The following is a 21,164-nucleotide window of genomic DNA, read 5'->3' as shown; positions in this document are numbered from 1 at the left end:
GGTTATTGTTTGTGTACGTACTATCATTCTGTGTTGTTTTCCAGGTTATCACAGCTTTGTAGAATAAGCTGGGAAACTTTCATTATTCTCCATGGTCTGTAAAGTTTATATAAACTAGGAATTACATGCTCCTTGAAGATTTACAGTAGGCTCACCGCCCAGACAGTCTGGGCTTGTGCCTTTATTTTAAGGGTGTATCTTTGTTACCTCCCTTTTTCTTTCTTTCCTTCCTTCTTAAACATTTTTAAGTGTACAGCTCAGTAGTGTTAAGTATACTCACATTGTTGTGCAACAGATCTCTAGAACTTTTTCATCTTGCAAAACTAAAATTCTATATTCATTTAACAGCGACTCTCCATTTCCCCCTCACCCCCCCAGTTCCTGGCAACCACTATTCTGTTTCTATGAATTTAACTATTTAAAATTCCTCATTTAAGTGGAATCATACAGCATGTCTTTTTGTGACTAGCTATTTCACTTAGCATAATGTCCTCAAGGTTTATTCATGTTGTAGCTTGTGTCAAAATTTCCTTCTTTATTAAGGCTGAATAATATTCCATTGTAGGTATATACCACATTTTTTAATCCATTCATCCATCAATGGACACTTGGATTGTTTCTGCCTTTTGGCTATTGTGAATAATGCTGCTATAAACATGGGTGTGCAAATACCTCTTTGAGATCCTACTTTCTTTTGGATATATACCCAGAAGTGGGATTGCTGGATCATATGGTAATTCTATCTTTAATTTTTTGAGGAACCGCCATACTGTTTTCCATAGCAGCTGCACCATTTTACAGTCCCACCAGCAGTGCACAGGGCTCCAGTTTTTGTATATCCTCACTAACACTTGCTATTTTCTGCTTGATAATAGCCATTCTAATGGGCAAGGGGTAATATCTCATTGTGGTTTTGATTTGCAGTTACCTAATGGTTAGTGATGTTGAGTATTTTTTCATATGCTTGTTGGCCATTTGTATATCATCTTTGGAGAAATGTTTCTTCATGTCCTTTACCCATTTTTTAATAGGGTTGTGTTTTTTCTTCTTGAGTTGTAGTTCTTTATATATATATATTTTTTTTTTAAAGATTTTTTTTGATGTGCACCATTTTTAAAGTCTTTATTGAATTTGTTACAACATTGCTTCTGTTTTATGCTTTGGTTTTTCTGGCCAAGAGGCAGGTGGGATCTTAGCTCCCCGACCAGGGATGGAACCCGCAGCCCCTGCATTGGAAGGCAAAGTCTTAACCACTGGACCGCCAGGGAAGTCCCATGTATCTTGGATATTAACCCCTTATCAGATACATGGCTTGCAAATATTTTCTCCCATCCTGTAGGTTGCTTTTTCACTCTGCTGATTGTTCCCTTTGATGCAGGCATTTTAAAGTTTGATACAGTCCCATTTAACTACTTTTGCTTTTGTTGCATGTACTTATGGCATTACATGCAAGGAATCATTGCCAAATCCAATGTCATGAAGCTTTTCCCATGTTTTCTTCTAGGAGTTTTATAGTTTTAGGTCTTGCATTTAGGTCTTTAATCCATGTTGAGTTAATTTTTGTACATGCTGTAAGGTAAGGTCCAACTTCATTATTTAGCATGAGGATATCATGTTTTCCCAGCACCATTTGTTGAAAAGACTGTTCTTTCCTCTATTGAACGTTCTTGGCACTCGTGTTGAATTTGACCATATACGTGAGGGTTTATTTCTGCACTCTCTCTTCTATTCTGTTGGTTTATATGTTTGTCTTTATGCCAGTCCCACACTGTTTCTGTTTGTTTTGTCTTGTTTTGATTTTTTAAGAGATAATTGACATATTAGTTTCAGGTGTACAACATAATGATATGGTATTTGTATGTATTGCAAAATGATCATCACAATAATTCTAGTTAACATCCAAACACTGTTTTTTGATTGCTGTAGCTTTATAAAAAGTTTTGAAATCAGGACATGTGAGACCTTCCTTCAACTTTGTTCTTTTGACTACCTTAATTTCTTTTATGATTATTGGTCTGTTCAAGTTTTCTACTCTTCTTGAATCAATTCTTTTTTTTATTGAAGTATAGTTGATTTACAATATTGTGTTAGCAAAGTGATTCAGATATATATATATGTATATATATACACACACATATACACATATACATACATATATATTTCAGATTCTTTCCCATTATAGGTTATTACAAGATACTGTTTCCTGTGCTATACAGTAAATCCTTATTGCTTATCTATTTTATGCATAGTACTTTGTATCTGTTAATCCCATATTCCTAATTTATCCCTCCCCTGCTCCCTTTCCCCTTTGGTAACCATAAGTTTGTTTCCTATGTCTGTTTTGTATCTCAATTCATTTGCATTATGTTTTAGATTCTACATATAAGTGGTATCATATAATATTTGTCTTTCTCTTGAATCAATTCTTGAACTTTATATTGACCTAGAGAATTATCCATTTCATTTGATTTTTAATTTACAGGTAGACTTTTAATATAAATGGTCTCCTATAATTAAAAAAATAATTTTATATCTGATTACTGTTTGCATCTTCCATCTTTTTTCATAACTCAAATTTGCCAAAAGCATGTCTAATTCATTCTTGTTTTTAACTGACTCTGTTCTTTTATGTGGGGTTTATTATTAATTCCTTCCACTTATTTTTTTGGTAATTATTTTATTTTACTAAATTATTAAATTATCTTCAGACTTTTTTGCTAAGCATTTTCTCTGAATAGGCTTTGGCTCGAGTCCCCCAGGTTTTGCATAGCACTCTCACTGTAATTAATTTTGAAGTTAGCCCAAATAGTTTATTCCAGATTAGATTAGGTCTTTTACCTAGGAGTTATTAAAAATGAACAGTATTTCAAAGATTCCTAAGATATATTTCTAGTAATAGATATATTTCTAAGATATACTTTCAGCCTCCTTTTTAAATTCTATTCAGTGAATCCTACTGCATTCCATTCAATGAATGTGCCCTGTATGATTTCAGAACTGAGCTTCAAAGAAGTAGGGGCAGGGAGGGCTCCCAAACATCCCTCCTCTCCTCTGGGTGACCCACATGCTTTCCTCCTAACCTTTGGTGTAAGATGGTTCCACCAGATGTTGAGACCCCTTGACTTTTCAAGGCTCCTTCTCATGAAAGGCCTGGGTGAGACTGAGGCGAGAGATGGGAGTTGGCAGTTGTAATGGGAATTCTTTAGCTCTGTAACTCACAGAGCTAACTTCACCCTCCCTCCAGTTTCTCCCTACTTCTGATGCTTTGCCCATCATGTAGGTGGATCCTTTCCAGCACTGCACTTGTCACTCCCTGCTCAAGAATTTATGACGATTTCCTATTGTTAACCACAGCATTGCTTCAAGGACCTCATTCTTTGAGGTGCTCATCAAATACAACTGTAAGAAAACATGGTAGCTGATGCCACAGCCTCAACCCCAACCTCCCAGGCCCTCCTACTCATCCTAGTGTAAGTCTATTCACCTCTCCTTCCCCTTACCAGCCCAAGGCACTGCATCCAGTGCTGTGCTTTTCACCAGTATTTATCTTTGAAATCTTGATTTCCGTCTAGATTTAAAGCTACTGAGATAGAAACTAATTTTTTCTCAGGCTTACTCTCTTTCCAAACAATAAATGGGACATGTTTTCTCAGCATGATCTTACTTGATCATGGAATAGATCCATGGTGGTGTATTCTTCTCCACTGTTTACCATTCTTTCCATAAGCCCTGTCTGGCCGTGACCTAGGTTCTGGATACACAATAAAGACCTGGTCCTGAACTTGAAGGGAATCTCCTACTCAACTGCACGGGCACCAGCACTGCTCCTAAAATGTCTGCTGAGGTGGGAAAAATCACAATCTTCTCAAGCAGCCCTTGTCTTGCCTAGGAAGTCAGACGGCCATGTCCATGAGGAGTTATCGGGCAGACTCAGGCTGAATTTTGTGAGTGGTATCAGGAGTTGGGTGAGACCCTCTGGGTTTCTGATTTCTAAATACCTACTCTGAGGAGACTTCAGCTTGTCTTAACATTGTTGTGCAGGCAGATGCCAGAGGGATTGATTTAGAAGGCCAACAGGCATTATCTGTCTCAATTAAATGCTTCCCTTGCTATAATAAGCCAAGTTGGCAGAAATTACTGAGGAGTGTTACTGTGGCTTCAAGTCACATCAGTCGGATGGACCCATACAGAACGCTTTTCCTCACTTGGCTATCACTAGAGCTCACCTCTCAAAGCAAGCAGATACCCATAAAATATCCAAGGCGACTCTTTAATCTTACACTCAGCAAAACATCAATATAGGGCTTCCCTGGTGGCGCAGTGGTTGAGAATCTGCCTGCCAATGCAGGGGACACGGGTTTGAGCCCTGGTCCAGGAAGATCCCACATGCCGCGGAGCAACTAAGCCCGTGCACCACAACTACTGAGCCTGCGCTCTAGAGCCCGTGAGCCACAACTACTGAGCCTGCGCTCTAGAGCCTTCAAGCCACAGCTACTGAAGGCCGCGCACCTAGAGCCCGTGCTGCGCAACAAGAAAAGCCACCGCAGTGAGAGGCCTGCGCATGGCAATGAAGAGTAGCCCCCGCTCGCTGCAACTAGAGAAAGCCCGCATGCAGCAACGAAGACACAACACAGCCAAAAATTAATAAGTAAAATAAATAAAATAAAAAAAGAAATCAATATATTGGCAGACCACTCTTTTTACTGAAGCATAATCCCAGAACCAAGGGCTCCCAAACTACTCAGTGAAAATGATGCAAGGGATGGCTGTGAGGAATGGCAGAGACCAAAAACCTCAGTGGCTTCTGAGCCTGTAATATGCTTTCCTACGTGTGTGTGTTTGTGAGAGATTTTCCCACCACATTGCCTTTGATTTCCTCGCGTTGCCTCCATCCTGGCAGCCATACACATCAGGGCAAAGCTACTGTTACCTATATTAGTACCAAGAAAAAAAGACTAACTGTACAAAGAAAAAGAATTAAAATGCTGTAAAGTTCCTTACTCATATCTTCAGTAGTTTTCCTACTTAGTGATTTACCTGCAGCTTGAATCGAGAGCTCATTTGCAGAAACATGAGCTCCAAGCCAAATGTTTTGAGGCTGTATGTAGGCAAATTAAAAACAAAAAACCCCTTTTCAAAAGTTAACTGTAACAGGAGGCACTGAGTACTCACTGCCCCTGCATGTCACACATATTTTCATTTAATCCTCACAATTTCTTCCCTTGCCTACACATGAGGAAATTAAAGCTTAAAAGATCAAAGTGCTTGCCTAACAATGTAAAACTAAAGGAACCTGGGCAGTCTAGTTCCAGAATCCAAACTGAACCATTACATGCTAATGCCCAGGAAAATTTGAATCTTAAGGTAGCCAATTTCTTTCTTAAACTATCAAATAGAGTACAGAGCTATTTCATTTAAATTCCTGGTAAATATTTAGAAAAGAAAGTTGTATGACTGGAACATAAACAAGAAATTATCTACAGGATGTGGAGGTAATAAAGTTCAACAAATATTCAACTTAATTTTGAGCTTCCCACAGGATCCATCCTGTAGTTGTAAGGTTCTTAGCATCAAAAGTACTCTCAGATCTGAGGTTCTGTGGGAAGTCAGGATATTATTCCTACTGTGCAGATAGATAACTTAAAGGCCTAAAGGGTTACCACACAGACCACACGCCTCAGGGCCCAACCTAGGCCTGACCCACTCCTTTTCCCTCAGCAGTGCCTTCCAGAGGCCCACTGCAGCCTCTTCCAAGTGGGCACTATTCCTTCTCACCTCTGTCTAGAGATGAATTTACTAAATGTCTGTAGCATCCAAATTCCATCACATATGTTAATCCAGTCCTTTCAAGTTAGATGGGTAAGGCAGACACTGAATGCTGCTCCTCAGGGCTTCCTCTGCCTTCCTCCCCTACTTGCCCACCCCCTTCTGAGAAACCACTGTCATTAGGGCAAATATTATAGAACACTACCCAGGTCACTTGAGGAAACTACTTTTTTGAAGTTGATAAGCTAGGGTGGGAGGATATGACATTTATTTCCTTTATAGGATCCTTAATTTCATCACTGCAAGTGGCACAAGTAAACAACTCCAGAGGGACTTTCAGTTTGTAATAGAAGGAAACCAGGATAAAATTAAAATGGAGGATAAACAATGTGTATGATGAAAACTCCTTTTCCCATTTAGTTTTATAAGATCACCATTTTGGATTCCACTGAATTATCTGTATAGATTTAAAAAAATTAGCTATAGAAGGGACAGGAAAATGGAAACAGTATTAGCAGCGGTTGAGAATTAGGTTCTAGGTATCTTTTTATATATATTCTCAATTCTTAAAACCATGGATTTAAAAATAGTTCCATCTCATAGTAAAGATGAAGGCTCTGAGGCTAACACACCCAAGTTCACAAGGTTTGTAATCAGTGAGGTTAACTTTAAATCCGTGCCTGAACCCAAACTGTACTTAGTCTCCTGAAGTGCATGTGGAAAGGAAACAAACACGTGTGGGTAAAGATATGTGATTTAATTTGATCCTCAAAAACCATCATTTTATCAGTATCATTTTATCAGTAAGGAAACAGGCTTAAAGTTTCATCATATGAGGTGTGTAATCACGCTATGTAATTAGATTATGAATATTAAAAGACAGAATTAATACCATCAGTGTAATCATCAGTGGCCCTAGACTAGCATCCATGTGATAAAGATATTTTTGTTTTCCTTCAATCAGAGTAAATCTGAATGGTCAATGGAACTGTAATTGAGGTACAGAGGGGTATTTTATCTAGAGAAAAACACAAGACCAGATTTATTTCATACAATGTTATTCACACATTTTTCATTTTCTAATTTATACATAATATACAAAGAAGTGAAGATAACATTATTTCATATGAACCAATAAGAGCCAGGACTTAAGACAAACTGGTCCAGAAACAATCCATATCAAGACACCCAAGAGCAAAGCCTAAGTGGTTCTGCCTAATTAAGTTTATTCTGAAATGTCATTTTCAGATTATACCAAAACTCCACGCCAATTTATTAAAAGGTGGAATTAGAGAGGTGGGCACCAAAAATATCAGACCGCAAAATTTCTAGAAAATACAATAAACCCTAAAATACTGGGAAGATTGGTTGTCAACACTGGGATACATGGGAACATCAGGAACCCAAGACAACTGTTCAGTTTCCCAATGTGCCATTCTCTAGGACTTTCTAAATTTGCAGAAATAATTTGCCTGTGTGAACAGAAGATAAGGATAAAGGAAAACCGGGAATTCAACTGTGCAAATCCAGGAAAGTCACCACCAATCTGCAACAAGGACAACTTTGATCCTGAAACCATGAGCTGATACTGGGAACAAAAGTTCAACACAGGTCCAAGACATTCTGAGGCTGGCAAAACAAAGTGGGGAAGAGTGGCAGAGAGCAGTTCTGTATGGAGGGAAAAAAGCTCTGTTACTGTGCCTGGGACATGCTGATGAACTAGTGTGACTATGAGAAGGGACCGTGACACTGACAAGTGGTTAAATTTTATGGCCTCAACACGAAATGTTGGGTTATTAGAAAACTAGAATAACTCAACGTCAAACATGAAAAAGTATGCCTGGCACCCCAAACTTCATGCCGTTATTCTTAGGTTCATGATATGAACAGCTATGTGAAAAAACCTTTATATTCAATATTGTGCTCAGAAGATTGCTTTTCTTCTGCAGACTTCTAATAAAAAAATCCCTTACATGTTCAATTGAAAGAGACAGCATGGTTCATTAGTTTTTAGCTTTAAACATAAGTGGGTCAACATAAAAGTTTTATACAAAATACTGACTTCAACAAAATACAAAGCACTTCCTTTATCTTTCAGAAACTGAATATACAAAGCAAGTTTTTTTTTCCAAAATATTTTCATAGGCAAAGGATTAAAAACGATTTTAATTATACACATATGGTCACAATTTTGCCTTAAAAAGATTGTTGGGAAATGTACATAAGGCCGCTTGTAAATGTACATCATGTTACTGTTATGTCTTATGTCCAGAGAAAAAATGTTATCATACAGATTTGCTATTACTTGGGAGTAGGCTATTCAAAAATACAGTACTCTTCTGTACAAAGAAAAAAGTCACATCACATTTAATAAGATGGAAAAAGCATTGGCCTCCATGGTAACCAAATATCTCAGTCCAATACTTTCTATTATGCACAATACCCTGACTTCTTGAAAGTGATCCAAATCCTAGCATGTCCATATTAACAGAGTCAACAACTATGTTATAAAACAAAATGTTTTTCACAATAATAAAAAGAAAGCTGGTTCATACTTCTGAAACCATATAAAGATAAAAAATTTTTAAAAAATCACTCTTGATTTGGAGAAATAAATTTACATTATACAACACTATATGCCAGGTCAGAGGGCAGGGACATAAATGTACACTAAAATGCAAATGTTTCCCAAAGAGATAAAACAAATTCCATTTACAGCATTAAGGTTTACAAATGTACACCTGTACAACCAAAGAAAACATCATTACTAAATTAGCAAGGCTTTTTATAATAAACATTGAAACAAGATTTGCTTTCAAAGTGTAAACTTACATCTATTACTACACACACACAATGCATATATTTATAGGAAGCAAAAAAAGCTATCTGAATATGTAATCATGCTTAAATGTTGAGCTATCAAATTCACTTTTCAGTGGCCCCTTTTCACCTCTATCTTGTTCCTACTTTCTGAATCTACTATGAAAAAGCAAAATAAATCTCAACACTTTTTCAACATGTCCTTGTAATTCTATAAGCAAAACAATATACAAATCTCCACTCTTTCTCATTGCAAACCAAACTGAAAAGTTAAAATGGAACTTAACTTTTCGTTTAGCGTACTTAACTGGATGGAAGTGTCACCATGATTTTGTTTTTTCTACCTCTTACAACAATTACATATGTAAGTATATACAATACTTCTGTACATTGCCAGAGACATTTTGGGGCAGTATTTGTATTAAAACCACATCTACTGTAAATAATGTAAGTTCATTTTAAATCATTTAATTCTTGTCTTACTTGCCGAGTTTTTATTTGCATGATAGTTTGTGAATTACCAAAATACAACTTAACTTTCTTTTAAAAATATTAATAATATTTATGCAGTTGACTGTTAATCTGTTATAAAAGGCTTCACACAAAGGACAAAAAAAAAAAAAACCCATAAGGACTATATTTCTATATACATTTCTATAAACCTGTTGTGCTATGGGGTCCGTAGACCTACCAGACTGCAAGCCAGTTTATTAAAAGAATACTGTACTTTTTCCTTTAAAAACTATTTTTGTGACTTTACAAGGTAAAAATTTACAAAATATGTGACAGCATTTTTTGATACAGTTACATCATATACAGGCATTCTGTGCTTTGCCAGCAATCCAATCTGATAGGTCTCCACTCAGGGCTGAATATAATTTATAATTCACCACCCCCCACCCCCAAATATACACAAGAACCTTAAAAATTTACAAATGGATGAATAAAGTCAATAAATAGTTTCACTTTAAAAAAAATTTGAAGATTCATAGTTGAGTTGTGTTTTGATAATTCACAAAAGAAACGTTCCTCTCACATGGTTACATCATCTTCTCTTTCTCCTTTACAGCATTCCATTTGGTGGTCCTCCAATAGGCCCTAGATCTGGGCTATTTTTCAAATAATATTTTTCCAACTTGGCCAGTATATGCTTCCCATATGTGTATTTGCGCAAAGTAGTAATGTGAGGTCGAATCTGAAAAATAAATGATCTGCTTAGGAAATCTAAGTTATTTTAGTTTCTGATTCCTTAAAAAAGTGCCCCCAAATTTGGGTGATTTGGAAGAATAATTGAAATTTTAAAATTCAAATCCAAAGAAAGTTGTTTGCAAAAGCAGTTCTGTTCCACTCAATCTCTCCCAACTTCGACTCTCAAAATTGTTCAGTGAATAAACAAACCACTATTCCTATAAACTACTACACATGCAAACAGGAGAGGGGCTCCAAACATAGCAGAGAAGTATCACTAATGAGCTATTATATTCTAAGGTTTACGAGGGCAAAATTCTATAACTCTAAGCAACTGGACAAAAATTCAATACAAAATGGAGCAAAAGACATGAACAAGCAATCAGACGTGTGATAGCTAATACATTTAACACGTTCAGTATCTCCTTAATTGTTTTAAAAATGCAAATGAGAAGAATCATATCATTATCTTTCCATCCAGACTGGCAAAGATTTTATAAATAATAACTGGTATTGATGAGATAACAGTAAAACAGGCACTCTTCTCAAATACTAGATAGATCTGCAAACTTGTACAAGATTTCTGGAGAGCTACTTGGCAGAAATCTACTAAAATGTAACATGTTCACATACTCTGTGCCAGCAATTCCACATCTAGGGATTTACCTTACAAAAACACTTAATTATGCAAAGTTGTTTATATAAACACTGCTAAGAAGTTATTAAATAATCAAAATGCCCTAAATATGATATTGATTAAATAATGTAGTTGTTAAAAATAAGACTGAAAAAAATGTTATAGTTATATATTCTTAAGCAGAAATACTAAATTTTTAAAAACACAGAAAATCAAGAGGGCAAAAATACTACCAGTGTTCTTTTTAACAGTAAGTTTTCCTGTGGAAATTAATGATTTCTTAAAGAATCATTTGATTCTAGCAGGACAGAGAGAGAAAACAGCTTAATTGATTAAAAAAAAATCAAACCGATATAAATTTTCTCTTTAAGAAAATTTACTAGGTTAGTGAGAAAATCTAATCAGATTTTAAAATCAATGTTCAGCCAATGTATTATGGCAAATCAAATATACCTAAATAAGACGGTGAAGGGAAAAACAATGCTAACTAACGGTAGGTAAATAGATGAGAAATGAATGTGATTTTACTGAGTTGATTACCTTAAGAATTTAATAAAGGGGTATTCCATACCTACATCTGCCAACGGTTTCCCACTGATTTTAAATGTTTTTCTGGACTTGAGGATATGGGGAGGGGGAAGGGTGAGCTGTGACAAAGCGAGAGAGAGGCATGGACATATATACACTACCAAACGTAAAATAGATAGCTAGTGAGAAGCAGCCGCATAGCACAGGGAGATCAGCTCAGTGCTTTGTGACCACCTAGAGGGGTGGGATAGGGAGGGTGGGAGGGAGGGAGACGCAAGAGGGAAGAGATATGGGATCATATGTATATGTATAACTGATTCAGTTTGTTATAAAGCAAAAACTAACACACCATTGTAAAGCAATTATACCCCAATAAAGATGTAAAAAAAAAAAAATTTTTTTTCTGCAGTTGTAACAATTCTGAGGAAATTAAAGCCTAGGGAAGTTAAATGAGTAGCCTGAAGTCACACAAATTGAATCATCTATTTTAAGTGCTACAAACTGTATTACCTTGTGCATGATTATCTTTCTCTGAGCAGGTTCAGCCATATCAATCATCTTCTGAACTACATAGTTGGCATACTGGTCCTTCATCATGGTGTATAAGGCACTGTGAGGACCATCATTCTGGCAGCAAACTTCATCAATCAGTAATGCTCTCTCAGCACGGGAGGCATGAGTAACACACTTTTCTACTACATTGCTAAAAATTTAAAGGACATACACAAAAAGTTATTTTGTTATATTTAATAGAAAAATTTCCTTGGTTTTTGAAAGTACCTGCTCAACACACTGGAAGACAGAAGAGTCAAAATAGGATTCTCTTGTAATTCTCTTACAGTTACTTTCAAAACAGAAATTAATATCATAGAAGAACCCATATTGGATATCTGTAAGTTTAATTACAGGCCTCAAAATTATAATTAAATAATAAATAAAACTGTAATTCAAGGGGGGGGAGTAGATCATTAATAAGGTCTAAGGCTTTCATGAACATGCACTAAATAAATTAGATTTGCATTTATTTACACATCTTGGGGAGAAATAATTTTCCAAATACAGATTTCAAAAATGGAATATATGAGGGCAAACCAATTTGTCGTGTAAATTCTATAAGAACAAAAGCAACATTCTATTATGTACCTTTTGCCTCTACTAAAAAAGACTATATTCCAACGCTATATTCTATATGCATTTCTGTGCTTACTAATAAAAGCCAGAGAGTTGAAAGACTTGACCCCTGGAATTAGAAAATAACGCAATACCTGGCAAATTTGTGTTGACTCAGGGCTAAGACCTTTCCTCTGATTTCAGAAACAATTTTGCTCTTGTCTTCAGGTCGACCATGTTCCAGTACATGCTGAATAACATAATTGCCATACTGATCCTAAGTGCAGATATTAAAAAATTACTTTCCTTAAGAATAATGGTAATTCTTTAAAAAGATATTCATCAATTTTCTAAAAATCCAACAGTACAATCAGGAGAATCACAGGTTTCGTCTCACTGAGTCTTTCTATAATGTGTTAACAATAAATTATATTTCCTTTTTAAAAAATCAGAATATTTTCAAAAATATATAAACATTTCAAAATATTAGGGAGTTTATACCTGTACCAACTGCTCTGTATGTTGGTGAAGTTCTTCTAAGATAGGTAAGGTCTGTTCTGCAGTGCAGTGCTCTAGGATGCGCTGGATTACTCTGCAGCCATAAGGATGAGTTGAAAGTACAAACACCTTAAAACAATTAGAAGAAATAAATTTCCATTTTGTGACATTTTTGGAAGGACAGGTTTTTGATAACATGCTGAATTAATTTAAAATAGAATGGGGAATTCACATTTATTGATAATATGCCAACTGTCATGTGACAAAGGCTGGGAAGCAGGGTACTGAATTTAGGAGCTAATGGACATCCTTTTTGTTTGTTTTTATACTGATTTTTAAAAAACTTTTTGTTTTATATTGGAGTATAGCCGATTAACAATGTTGTAATACTTTCAGGTACACAGCAAAGCGATTCAGCCATACATATACATGTATCCATTCTCCCCCAAACTCCCCTCCTATCCACGCTGCCACATAACATTAAGCAGAGTTCCCTGCGTTATACAGTAGGTCCTCGTTGGTTATCCATTTGATATACAGCAGTGTGTACATGTCAATCCCACGCTCCCTAACTATCCCTTGCCCCACTGCCGGTAACCATAAGTTCACTAACGGATATTTTGATCAAAAGGAACCTAATCAGAAGATGGAAGGCATGTAATAATGACAAGGAATGGATTGTGCAGTAGGGGTAGTGCATGTTGTAATTAGAAGCTATTAATTATTATGTTATTAATTACTAACTGATATTTATTTTGCCTTTTATTATACAGTCCTAAGTCTTCTTCCCTCCTCTCCCTCTCCCAGAAAATTTGGAAAACACGGTTGGGTTTACAATTCTAACAGTAGTTGTCTTTCTTTACTTCTTAGAGTAATATAAATTAAACTCATATTTCTACATTTTTCAGCTGCAAAAAATGAAGCTATCTATTGACTCACTCTATAAAAGAGGCAGAAATTAATGCACATTCAGTATTTATCTCCTATTTTTGTATGAAAGTACTGGGTATTATCTTTTGATTTATAAAAAACATGTCAATTAACACTCAAATTCTAACTAATTAGAAGCCCAAAATCAATCTTACTTGTCCTTTGAAAGCATCAATGATGAACTGTAGTGACTGTGGTTGAACACATTCAATACATTTTTGTACAACATGGTTTCCATTTTGATCTTTCACACATTTCAGTACATGACCATCTAGCTCCTTTACCATTTCACTCTGCAAGAGAAGACATTTAAATTACCTCACCAAACAGCATAGAAGAATTTTACATAAAAGTACTGAGATAGGAACAAAAGTATACTCAAAAATTTGTTTGCAATTTTTTATATGTCAAAGTTTAAAATTCCCACCCCATCCCCCAAAGTGTAATAAGCAGAAGCCACTGAAGGTGAGAATTACTAAAACATTTTACTGGATTATAATGTAAATGATACCTGCTGAAATATAACTTAGTGGTACTCAATTTGCTATATACTACTATCTTCACTGTGTACACCTTCCACTTATCTTTCTCAGCTGACAACTAAGATAATGATTTTAGAATTCTACGTTTTTTTATCCACTTAGCATGCCCCTTCCCCCAAATAATAATTATTATTATCATTTTTTGGCTGTGCCGCACAGCATGCGGGATCTTAGTTCCCCGACCAGGGATTGAACCTGTGCCCCCTGCAGTGGAAGCGAGGAGTCCTAACTACTGGACTGCCAGGGAATTCCCCCAAGTAATTATTTTTGATGGCTCCTTGAGTTTATCAAGTGACCGGAAAAGGGTAAGGAGCTGAGTGAGCACTGATGGGCTATGTGATTTTCACGTAATATCTCAATTATGAGAAGAAATTATTGTTGAGCACTTTTACTCTTCTTTTTAATAATCTTATAACAAAGAACTTGATTCAGGGAATTCCTTGGCAGTCGAGGCGTTAGGACTCTGAGCTTCCATTGCTGGGGCCTGTGTTTGATCCCTGGTCAGGGAAATAAGATCCCAGCTTGGTGTGGCCAAAAAACAAAATAAGAACCTGACTCAATATAACTTTCCTTTATCATTTGATACCTTCTTCAGGGACAGATTCTCAGGAGATTTTAGATTTTTGCTCATTTAATGGGCAAAAATGACACCTTTCAATTTTATATTTGATTACTAATAAGGTTAAACTTATTTACAGTAAGGTTTATTTACTAAGTGCATTTTCTTTTAACTAACAATCTTAATATTTTTCTCATAAGTTTGTAAGACTTCATTCAATAAACATCTTAATCCTTAGGGGAAAATATAGGTAGCCACACAATAACCTGCGTGCCTTTTTAGTGCCACAGGAAATAGTATTGTGAAGAAATGGAGTACACCTAATGTAAACATATTCACATTTTTTTTTTTTGGCTGCGCCGTGCAGCATGCAGGGTTTTAGTTCCCTGACCAGGGATCGAACCCATGTCCTCCGCAGTGGAAGTGCAGAGCCCTAACCACTGGACCACTAGGGAATTCCCGGTATTCATATTTAAAATTTCTCTCACCCAGGGACTTCCCTGGTGGCACAGAGGTTAAGAATCCACCTGCCAATGCAGGGGACACGGGTTTGATCCCTGGTCCGGGAAGATCCCACATGCCATGGAGCAACTAAGCCTGTGCGCCACAACTATGGAGCCTGCGCTCTAGAGCCCACCAGACACAAATACGGAGCCCGCATGCTACGACTACTGAAGTCCACACGCTCCAGGGCCTGCATGCTGTAACTACCGAAGCCCGCACGCCTAAAGCCCGTGCTCGGCAACAAAGGAAGCCACTGCAATGAGAAGCCGCGCACCACAACAAAGAGTAGCACCTGCTTGCTGCAACTAGAGAAAGCCCACGCGCAGGAACGAAGACCCAACACAGCCAAAAAAAATCCCCAAAACTCTCTCACCCAAAAAACTCTCAACTGTATTCTGACATAACTAGAGGAATCCTTGAAGTCAAGATATCTCACAAATGTTAGTTATAAACTAAAAATATGGACTAAATTACAAAATCAAATGTACTTAAGAATCTAAACAGGAGGGAATTCCCTGGTGGTCCAGAGGTTAGGACCCTGCACTCTCACTGCCGAGGGCCTGGGTTCGATCCCTTGTCAAGGAACTAAAATCCCATAAGCCATGCAGAGCCGGGTGGGGGAAGAATCCAAAGAGGAAATGTAATACCATTAATCATCTGAAGCTTACTCCCAATGTTTTATATTTTCAAATATTAAAGACACGTAAAATATCGGGTTTTTTTTAAAAGAAAGAATTGGAAAATTTTATTCAAGCCAAACTTGAGGATTATAACCTGGGAAGGGCATCTCAGAAAGCTCTGAGAACTGTTCCCAAAATATCTTTAAAGTATCTATACCAGTCTGAGAGTTAAGAGCAGAGAAGTTCTAAGTACCAATACAGTCAAACTGTTAATCTAATCTCTCTCCATTATGACACATCTTCAATGACTCTAAAACTCAGGATTTCCTCAAGAGGAACAATGCTATTTTCTCACAGATGTTCACTGCTGTGATTAATGTATATACATAACACATACATATCCATCCATCCATCCATCCATCCATCCACATACATTATTGCCTTTAATTCTGGAATTTATCATATGAATGTAGGTTGAAAGTCAGAGCCAATCTCTTTCCAAACTTACTAATTACCAATACCTTTTAAGAAATAATTATTTTCTTTACTCTTACTACATTTCATTGTAATACATAAACCACTTATATACAGTATCTATGGGAGGTTATGAATTTCACTTTAAAAGTCTGTTTACCTCATGTGCAAACCATGCTAATTAATTAGTGATGCTACAGTTTCTTTAAAAAATCTAGTGGATAAGCAATTTTCCTCATCCCCTACTCTCCTTAATATCCTTGTCTATTTAAAATAATTTAAAAATTTATTTTTATCATTTACAAGAAAATTCCTAGGAGTACATAATTGGAATTGTACTAATCCCTTTTTTACTTAAAATACTTAGACCTTTCCATCCAAGAACATGGTATACTTCCCAATTAATTTATATGTGCTCTCTTTTCTCTTAAAGAACTGTAAATCTTGTTAAGAGGATGTTTGAGGCTACTTTTCCTGTTGAATGAAATTTTTAAAACTTTGTATACACTTTTTTTTTTTTTTTGGGCCACGTCGCGCGGCTTGTTGGATCTTAGTTCCCCAACAAGGAACTGAACCACTCCCTCAGCAGTGAAAGCGCGGAGTCCTAACCACTGGACCACCAGGGAATTCCCTGTATATACATTTTTAACTGGCATATAGGAATACAATTGGTTTTAAAATATTTATTCTTATGATAGAAGTTTAAGTGTAATCCAAATAAACACTGGGAATAGTAAAATGTATTCCTGATACTACAGAAAATCAAGTGAGTAGTGGTAGCAGAAACACCTACCATCTAGCACTCTGCTTGACATAGAGTAGGTACTCACTTTCACTTAGAAATGAAAAGATGAAGAAAATGAACAAAGGACAGATCAAAGATGTGTTGTGTAACTTTCAATTAATTACATACTGTTTGAGATACATTTTAAAAAATATTTTAGTCTGTGGAAATATTTAACATTTCACTCCAAGATTATTGTAAGATAAAAATTTAAAAATTGGATAAAATAATACAAAAATTTTGTCTTAACTTACAATTACCTGCTGGTCAGATGAAATAGACTCTAATGCTTTCTGAATAACACGGCAGCCATACATCTGCAATGCTAAGGGTAGAACATGACCACGAATACGAGTAGCCAGGGCTAATTTTTGATCCAAACTCCCAAACTGACAGAAAAAAAAAATTAATAAAAATGACTATAATATTACTTTGTTAAACTTGAATAACCCACTGTTTGCAGTCTATTTAATCTATTTATAAAATATCACATTTGGCAAGTATGTAGGGAGAACGCATTTAGGTAAAAGCGAATTAAGAGAGACCCAGAGATGCTTGAAATAATATCACTTTTTAGAGGGTAAGTCATTCTATCTACTATTTCCTTTTTACTAACATATTAACCACCTGTTATTCTTTTAAAGTAAACATCTTCACTCTTCATTTCAAATAAACACCCCCACTGTCTTCTAATAAAATGAATTTCTGAGGCATACATTCAGACCAGATAATTCTCAACTATATTCTGACTGTGGAGAAAATCTGTTAAGTCAAGCTACAACATAGATGTTTAGTTATAAATTAAAAAATTTTCTGAATTACATAATAAATGACACCTAACAAATCCACATAAAGACTGTACTACTATTCATTAATTGCTTCACATAAGACTTACTCCTAATGCTTTATATTTTCAAATATATTTCAAATATTAATCAGGATTGGTATTAAACTTCTCATTTAATGTAAGACCATACACTTAAAAAATATATACCATAAAATATGACATTTTAACCATTTTTAATTCAGTGGCATTGACTATATTCTCACCATGTGCAATCACCACCACAATCTGATTCCAAATCTCTTCCATTGCCCCAAACAGAAACACTGTACTCTTTAAGCAATAACCCCCTATTCCCCCTCTTACCCCAACCGGTCTACTAGTAAGACTAGGAAACCCTAGTCGACTTTATGTCTCTATGAATTTGCTTATTCTAGGTATTTCACATAAATCGAGCCCTGTAATGTTTGTTCTTTTGTACCTGGCTTATTTCACTTAGTTCCATCCATGTGTAAGCATGTATCAAAGCTTCATTCCTTCTTATGGCTGAACAATATTCTACTGCATGTATATACCACATTCTGTTTATACATTCATCTGCTGGACTGTTTCCACCTTTGGGCTATTATAAACAATGCTGAAATGAACACTGGTGTTTAAGTCCTTGTTTTCAATCCTTTTGGGTATACACCTAGGATGGAATTGCTGGGTTATATGGTAATTTTATGTTTAGTTTTTTGAGGAACTGCCAAACTTTTCCACAGTGGCTGCACCATTTTTACATTCCCATCAACAATGTACAAGGGTTCTCATTTCTCCACATCTTCATCAACATTCGTTATTTTCTGTGTTTTAAATTACAGCCATCCCACTAGATGTAAAATAGACTCTCCTTGTGGTTTTGATTTGCATTTCCCTAATGATTAAGGGTGCTGAGCTTCTTTTCATGTGCTTACTGCACATTTGAATATCTCCTACGGAGAAACGTCTATTCAAGCCCTTTGTCCATTTTTTAACTGAGGTGTCTTCCCGTTGTTGAGTTTCAGGAATTCTTCATATATTCTGGATATAAAATCTTTATCAGACATATGATCTGTAAATATTTTCTCCCAAGCTCACATATTTTTATATGAAAATAAACTCACCCAACTTTCAGAGCTTTTCTAAGCATTAAGCATATACAAACATGTATGTGTGCTTACCTCAAAAAATTTCTGTATAACATAGTTGCCAAAAACATCTGTCATTAATTGATAGGCTGCTTGTAGAATTTCATTAAATACCATCTGTCGCTCAGCTGGAGTAGCTCTCTCTAGCTTTTGCTGTATGAATCTATGTGGGAAAAATTTTAATGCCATGACAGTATATTGATAATAAGCTCCGGCAATATCCGAATCTGACTCGAGTATTATACACCCTGATATATACTGGGTGTGTGTGTGTGTGTGTGTGTGTGTGTGTGTGTGTGTGTGTGTGTGTGTGTGTGTGTGTGTGTGTGTGTGTGTGTGTGTGTGTGTGTGTGTGTGTGTGTGTGTGTGTGTGTGTGTGTGTGTGTGTACATATCCACATAAATAAAATCATTTCCAGAAATAGTACTAAAACATTTTATTCAATTTAAAATAAAAAGAACAAAAGTTATGGAGCATTTCTTTGTTAACACCTTAATTTAAAATACCTTCTAGTTAGACTGGCAAAAAATCTGGACGTGAAGATGTTTAATGCCTCTTAAGTTAGTTCTGGTTCTATTATAATCAATGAAAAACTACAAAGATATTACTGGTATTCATTTATTTTTAATAATCATATTATTACTAAGTATTTTTAGAACATAATAAAAGAAACCTTTAGAAATAAAATTCATGAGACACAACTTAATTCCTAACTAAGCTAGCCACTGTGGACTTCCTTGGTGGTCCAGTGGTTAAGACTCCGTGCTCCCAATGTAGGGGGCATGGGTTCGATCCCTGGTTGGGGAAGATCCCGCATGCCACGGCCAAAAAAAAAAGCTAGCCATTGTGAGTGACACAAGGTCGATTTGCTACTCTTAAGGAACTTTAAGAACTTTCAACCATAGGGAGATAAAATCTGTATGCAACTATATAATGAAAAATTACTTTAAAAAATTTTAGATTTACTTTAAAAAGATACCTCAAATTTAGTAAATGTGTTAGAATTCTACTACTATTTTCCTTTCTGTGTATTATCTTGAGAACACTAATTTGCATGTACCTCAAGCATTACAGTACACGTGGTCTGTTTAATGTAAACTTTGTTTTAAACATTTTTTTAGACAAAGTATATATCAGGGACACAAGTCCATAAATGTAATTTGGAACATTATTTTCAAAAGGAAATTTGAAGAAATTAAATGTATTCTGTCAATGTAATAAAGATAATCCAATAAAAGGACATTGCTCTATTTTTATTATAGAAAACTGAAGAACCACAGAAAATAAATTAAAAACCTGTATTTTTATAGTTCATCCTAACAGGAAAGAAAAATCCATATTGGATATTTATTTTTTAAACAATTCTAACGTTTATAAAGGTTCAATCATTCTAGTCAAGAAAAACTTTGGCTCTTTCAAAGCAAAAATGCAATAGAAAGTATCATAAATAATAATCACCTACCTAGAACCATGCTGGTCTTGAGAAAACTCAACTATGTGTCCAATCAAGTCTCTAAGTTGAAGGTTTGGGAAGCGGTTGTTTCTGAAATCTTCCAACAATCTACTTCGGCCAGAAGGCATAATATCAGACCTATTATACCGAAGCCGAGAAGGAGGAAAGAGCTGGCTGCTGGAGCTAAACAGACTGGAAGTGCCTGAAGCACTTCGATATTTTGCTTCTGCTCCAGGTGCTGCAGAGATATATCGACCACTACCATTTGTCAGTCCTCCTACAACAAAGCAGCTGTGGTCAGCAAATATTTTTGACAAAGTCATTCCTCAAATAAAAGTCATTTAAACCAAGAAGTCAGTCAATATAGAAATATTCACCCCACTAATTCCTATATGGTATAACAGAAAATTAAAGTTGAAGGAGAAATCTCACACATTTACTTAATGTGTCTGGCTATAATATGGGGGAAAAAAGAGACTAGAAAACATGAGAAAAATAAACCTGTATTTGTTCCTGGCAGTTTAGTTTAAAAACGTCTAATGTCATACACAAAACCTGTATTCGTTCTTGGAAGTTTAGTTTAAAACATAATTATAACAACTAATGTCATACATACTAGTATCAATACCAGAATACTGAAACCACCAACAAAATTTTCAATTACATTAACAAGCAAGTTACAAACAGCTAGCAAACTCAGATTTTAAGCCACTAAAAGTTTAATTGAAATTTACTCACAGTGTTAACACCAACTAAATCTGTACTTTTTTGGAATATATAAAAATTCATTAAGTCATA

The 21,164-nt window shown here is 35.7% G+C and overlaps 1 protein-coding gene across 12 annotated transcripts in view; it reads right to left on the bottom strand.

The window, feature by feature from the left end:
- Positions 1-6,778: 6,778 nt before the first annotated feature.
- Positions 6,779-21,164, bottom strand: part of PUM2 (pumilio RNA binding family member 2) — a 92,271-nt gene continuing 77,885 nt past the window's right edge. For 6 of the 12 annotated variants that reach the window (XM_033837969.2, XM_033837973.2, XM_033837971.2 and 3 more), the window contains 9 exons: positions 20,376-20,643; positions 18,947-19,076; positions 18,226-18,366; positions 17,215-17,349; positions 13,633-13,770; positions 12,551-12,676; positions 12,205-12,326; positions 11,450-11,642; positions 6,779-9,781 (listed from right to left, as the gene is read on the bottom strand). In XM_033837969.2, coding sequence (XP_033693860.1) covers positions 9,650-9,781; positions 11,450-11,642; positions 12,205-12,326; positions 12,551-12,676; positions 13,633-13,770; positions 17,215-17,349; positions 18,226-18,366; positions 18,947-19,076; positions 20,376-20,643 — 1,385 coding nt within the window. In that variant the 3' untranslated portion in view covers positions 6,779-9,649. Of the gene's footprint in view, positions 9,782-11,449; positions 11,643-12,204; positions 12,327-12,550; positions 12,677-13,632; positions 13,771-17,214; positions 17,350-18,225; positions 18,436-18,946; positions 19,077-20,375; positions 20,644-21,164 lie in introns of those variants that run through there. The other 6 variants (XM_019943212.3, XM_019943215.3, XM_004312955.4 and 3 more) reach the window with 4 other exon arrangements.

The sequence above is a fragment of the Tursiops truncatus genome, chromosome 14 (genome assembly GCF_011762595.2).
Source record: "Tursiops truncatus isolate mTurTru1 chromosome 14, mTurTru1.mat.Y, whole genome shotgun sequence".
In the NCBI taxonomy this organism is placed as follows: Eukaryota; Metazoa; Chordata; class Mammalia; order Artiodactyla; family Delphinidae; genus Tursiops; species Tursiops truncatus.
The sequence above is the reverse complement of the archived record's forward strand: the minus strand, read 5'-3'. Positions and strand labels throughout refer to the sequence as shown.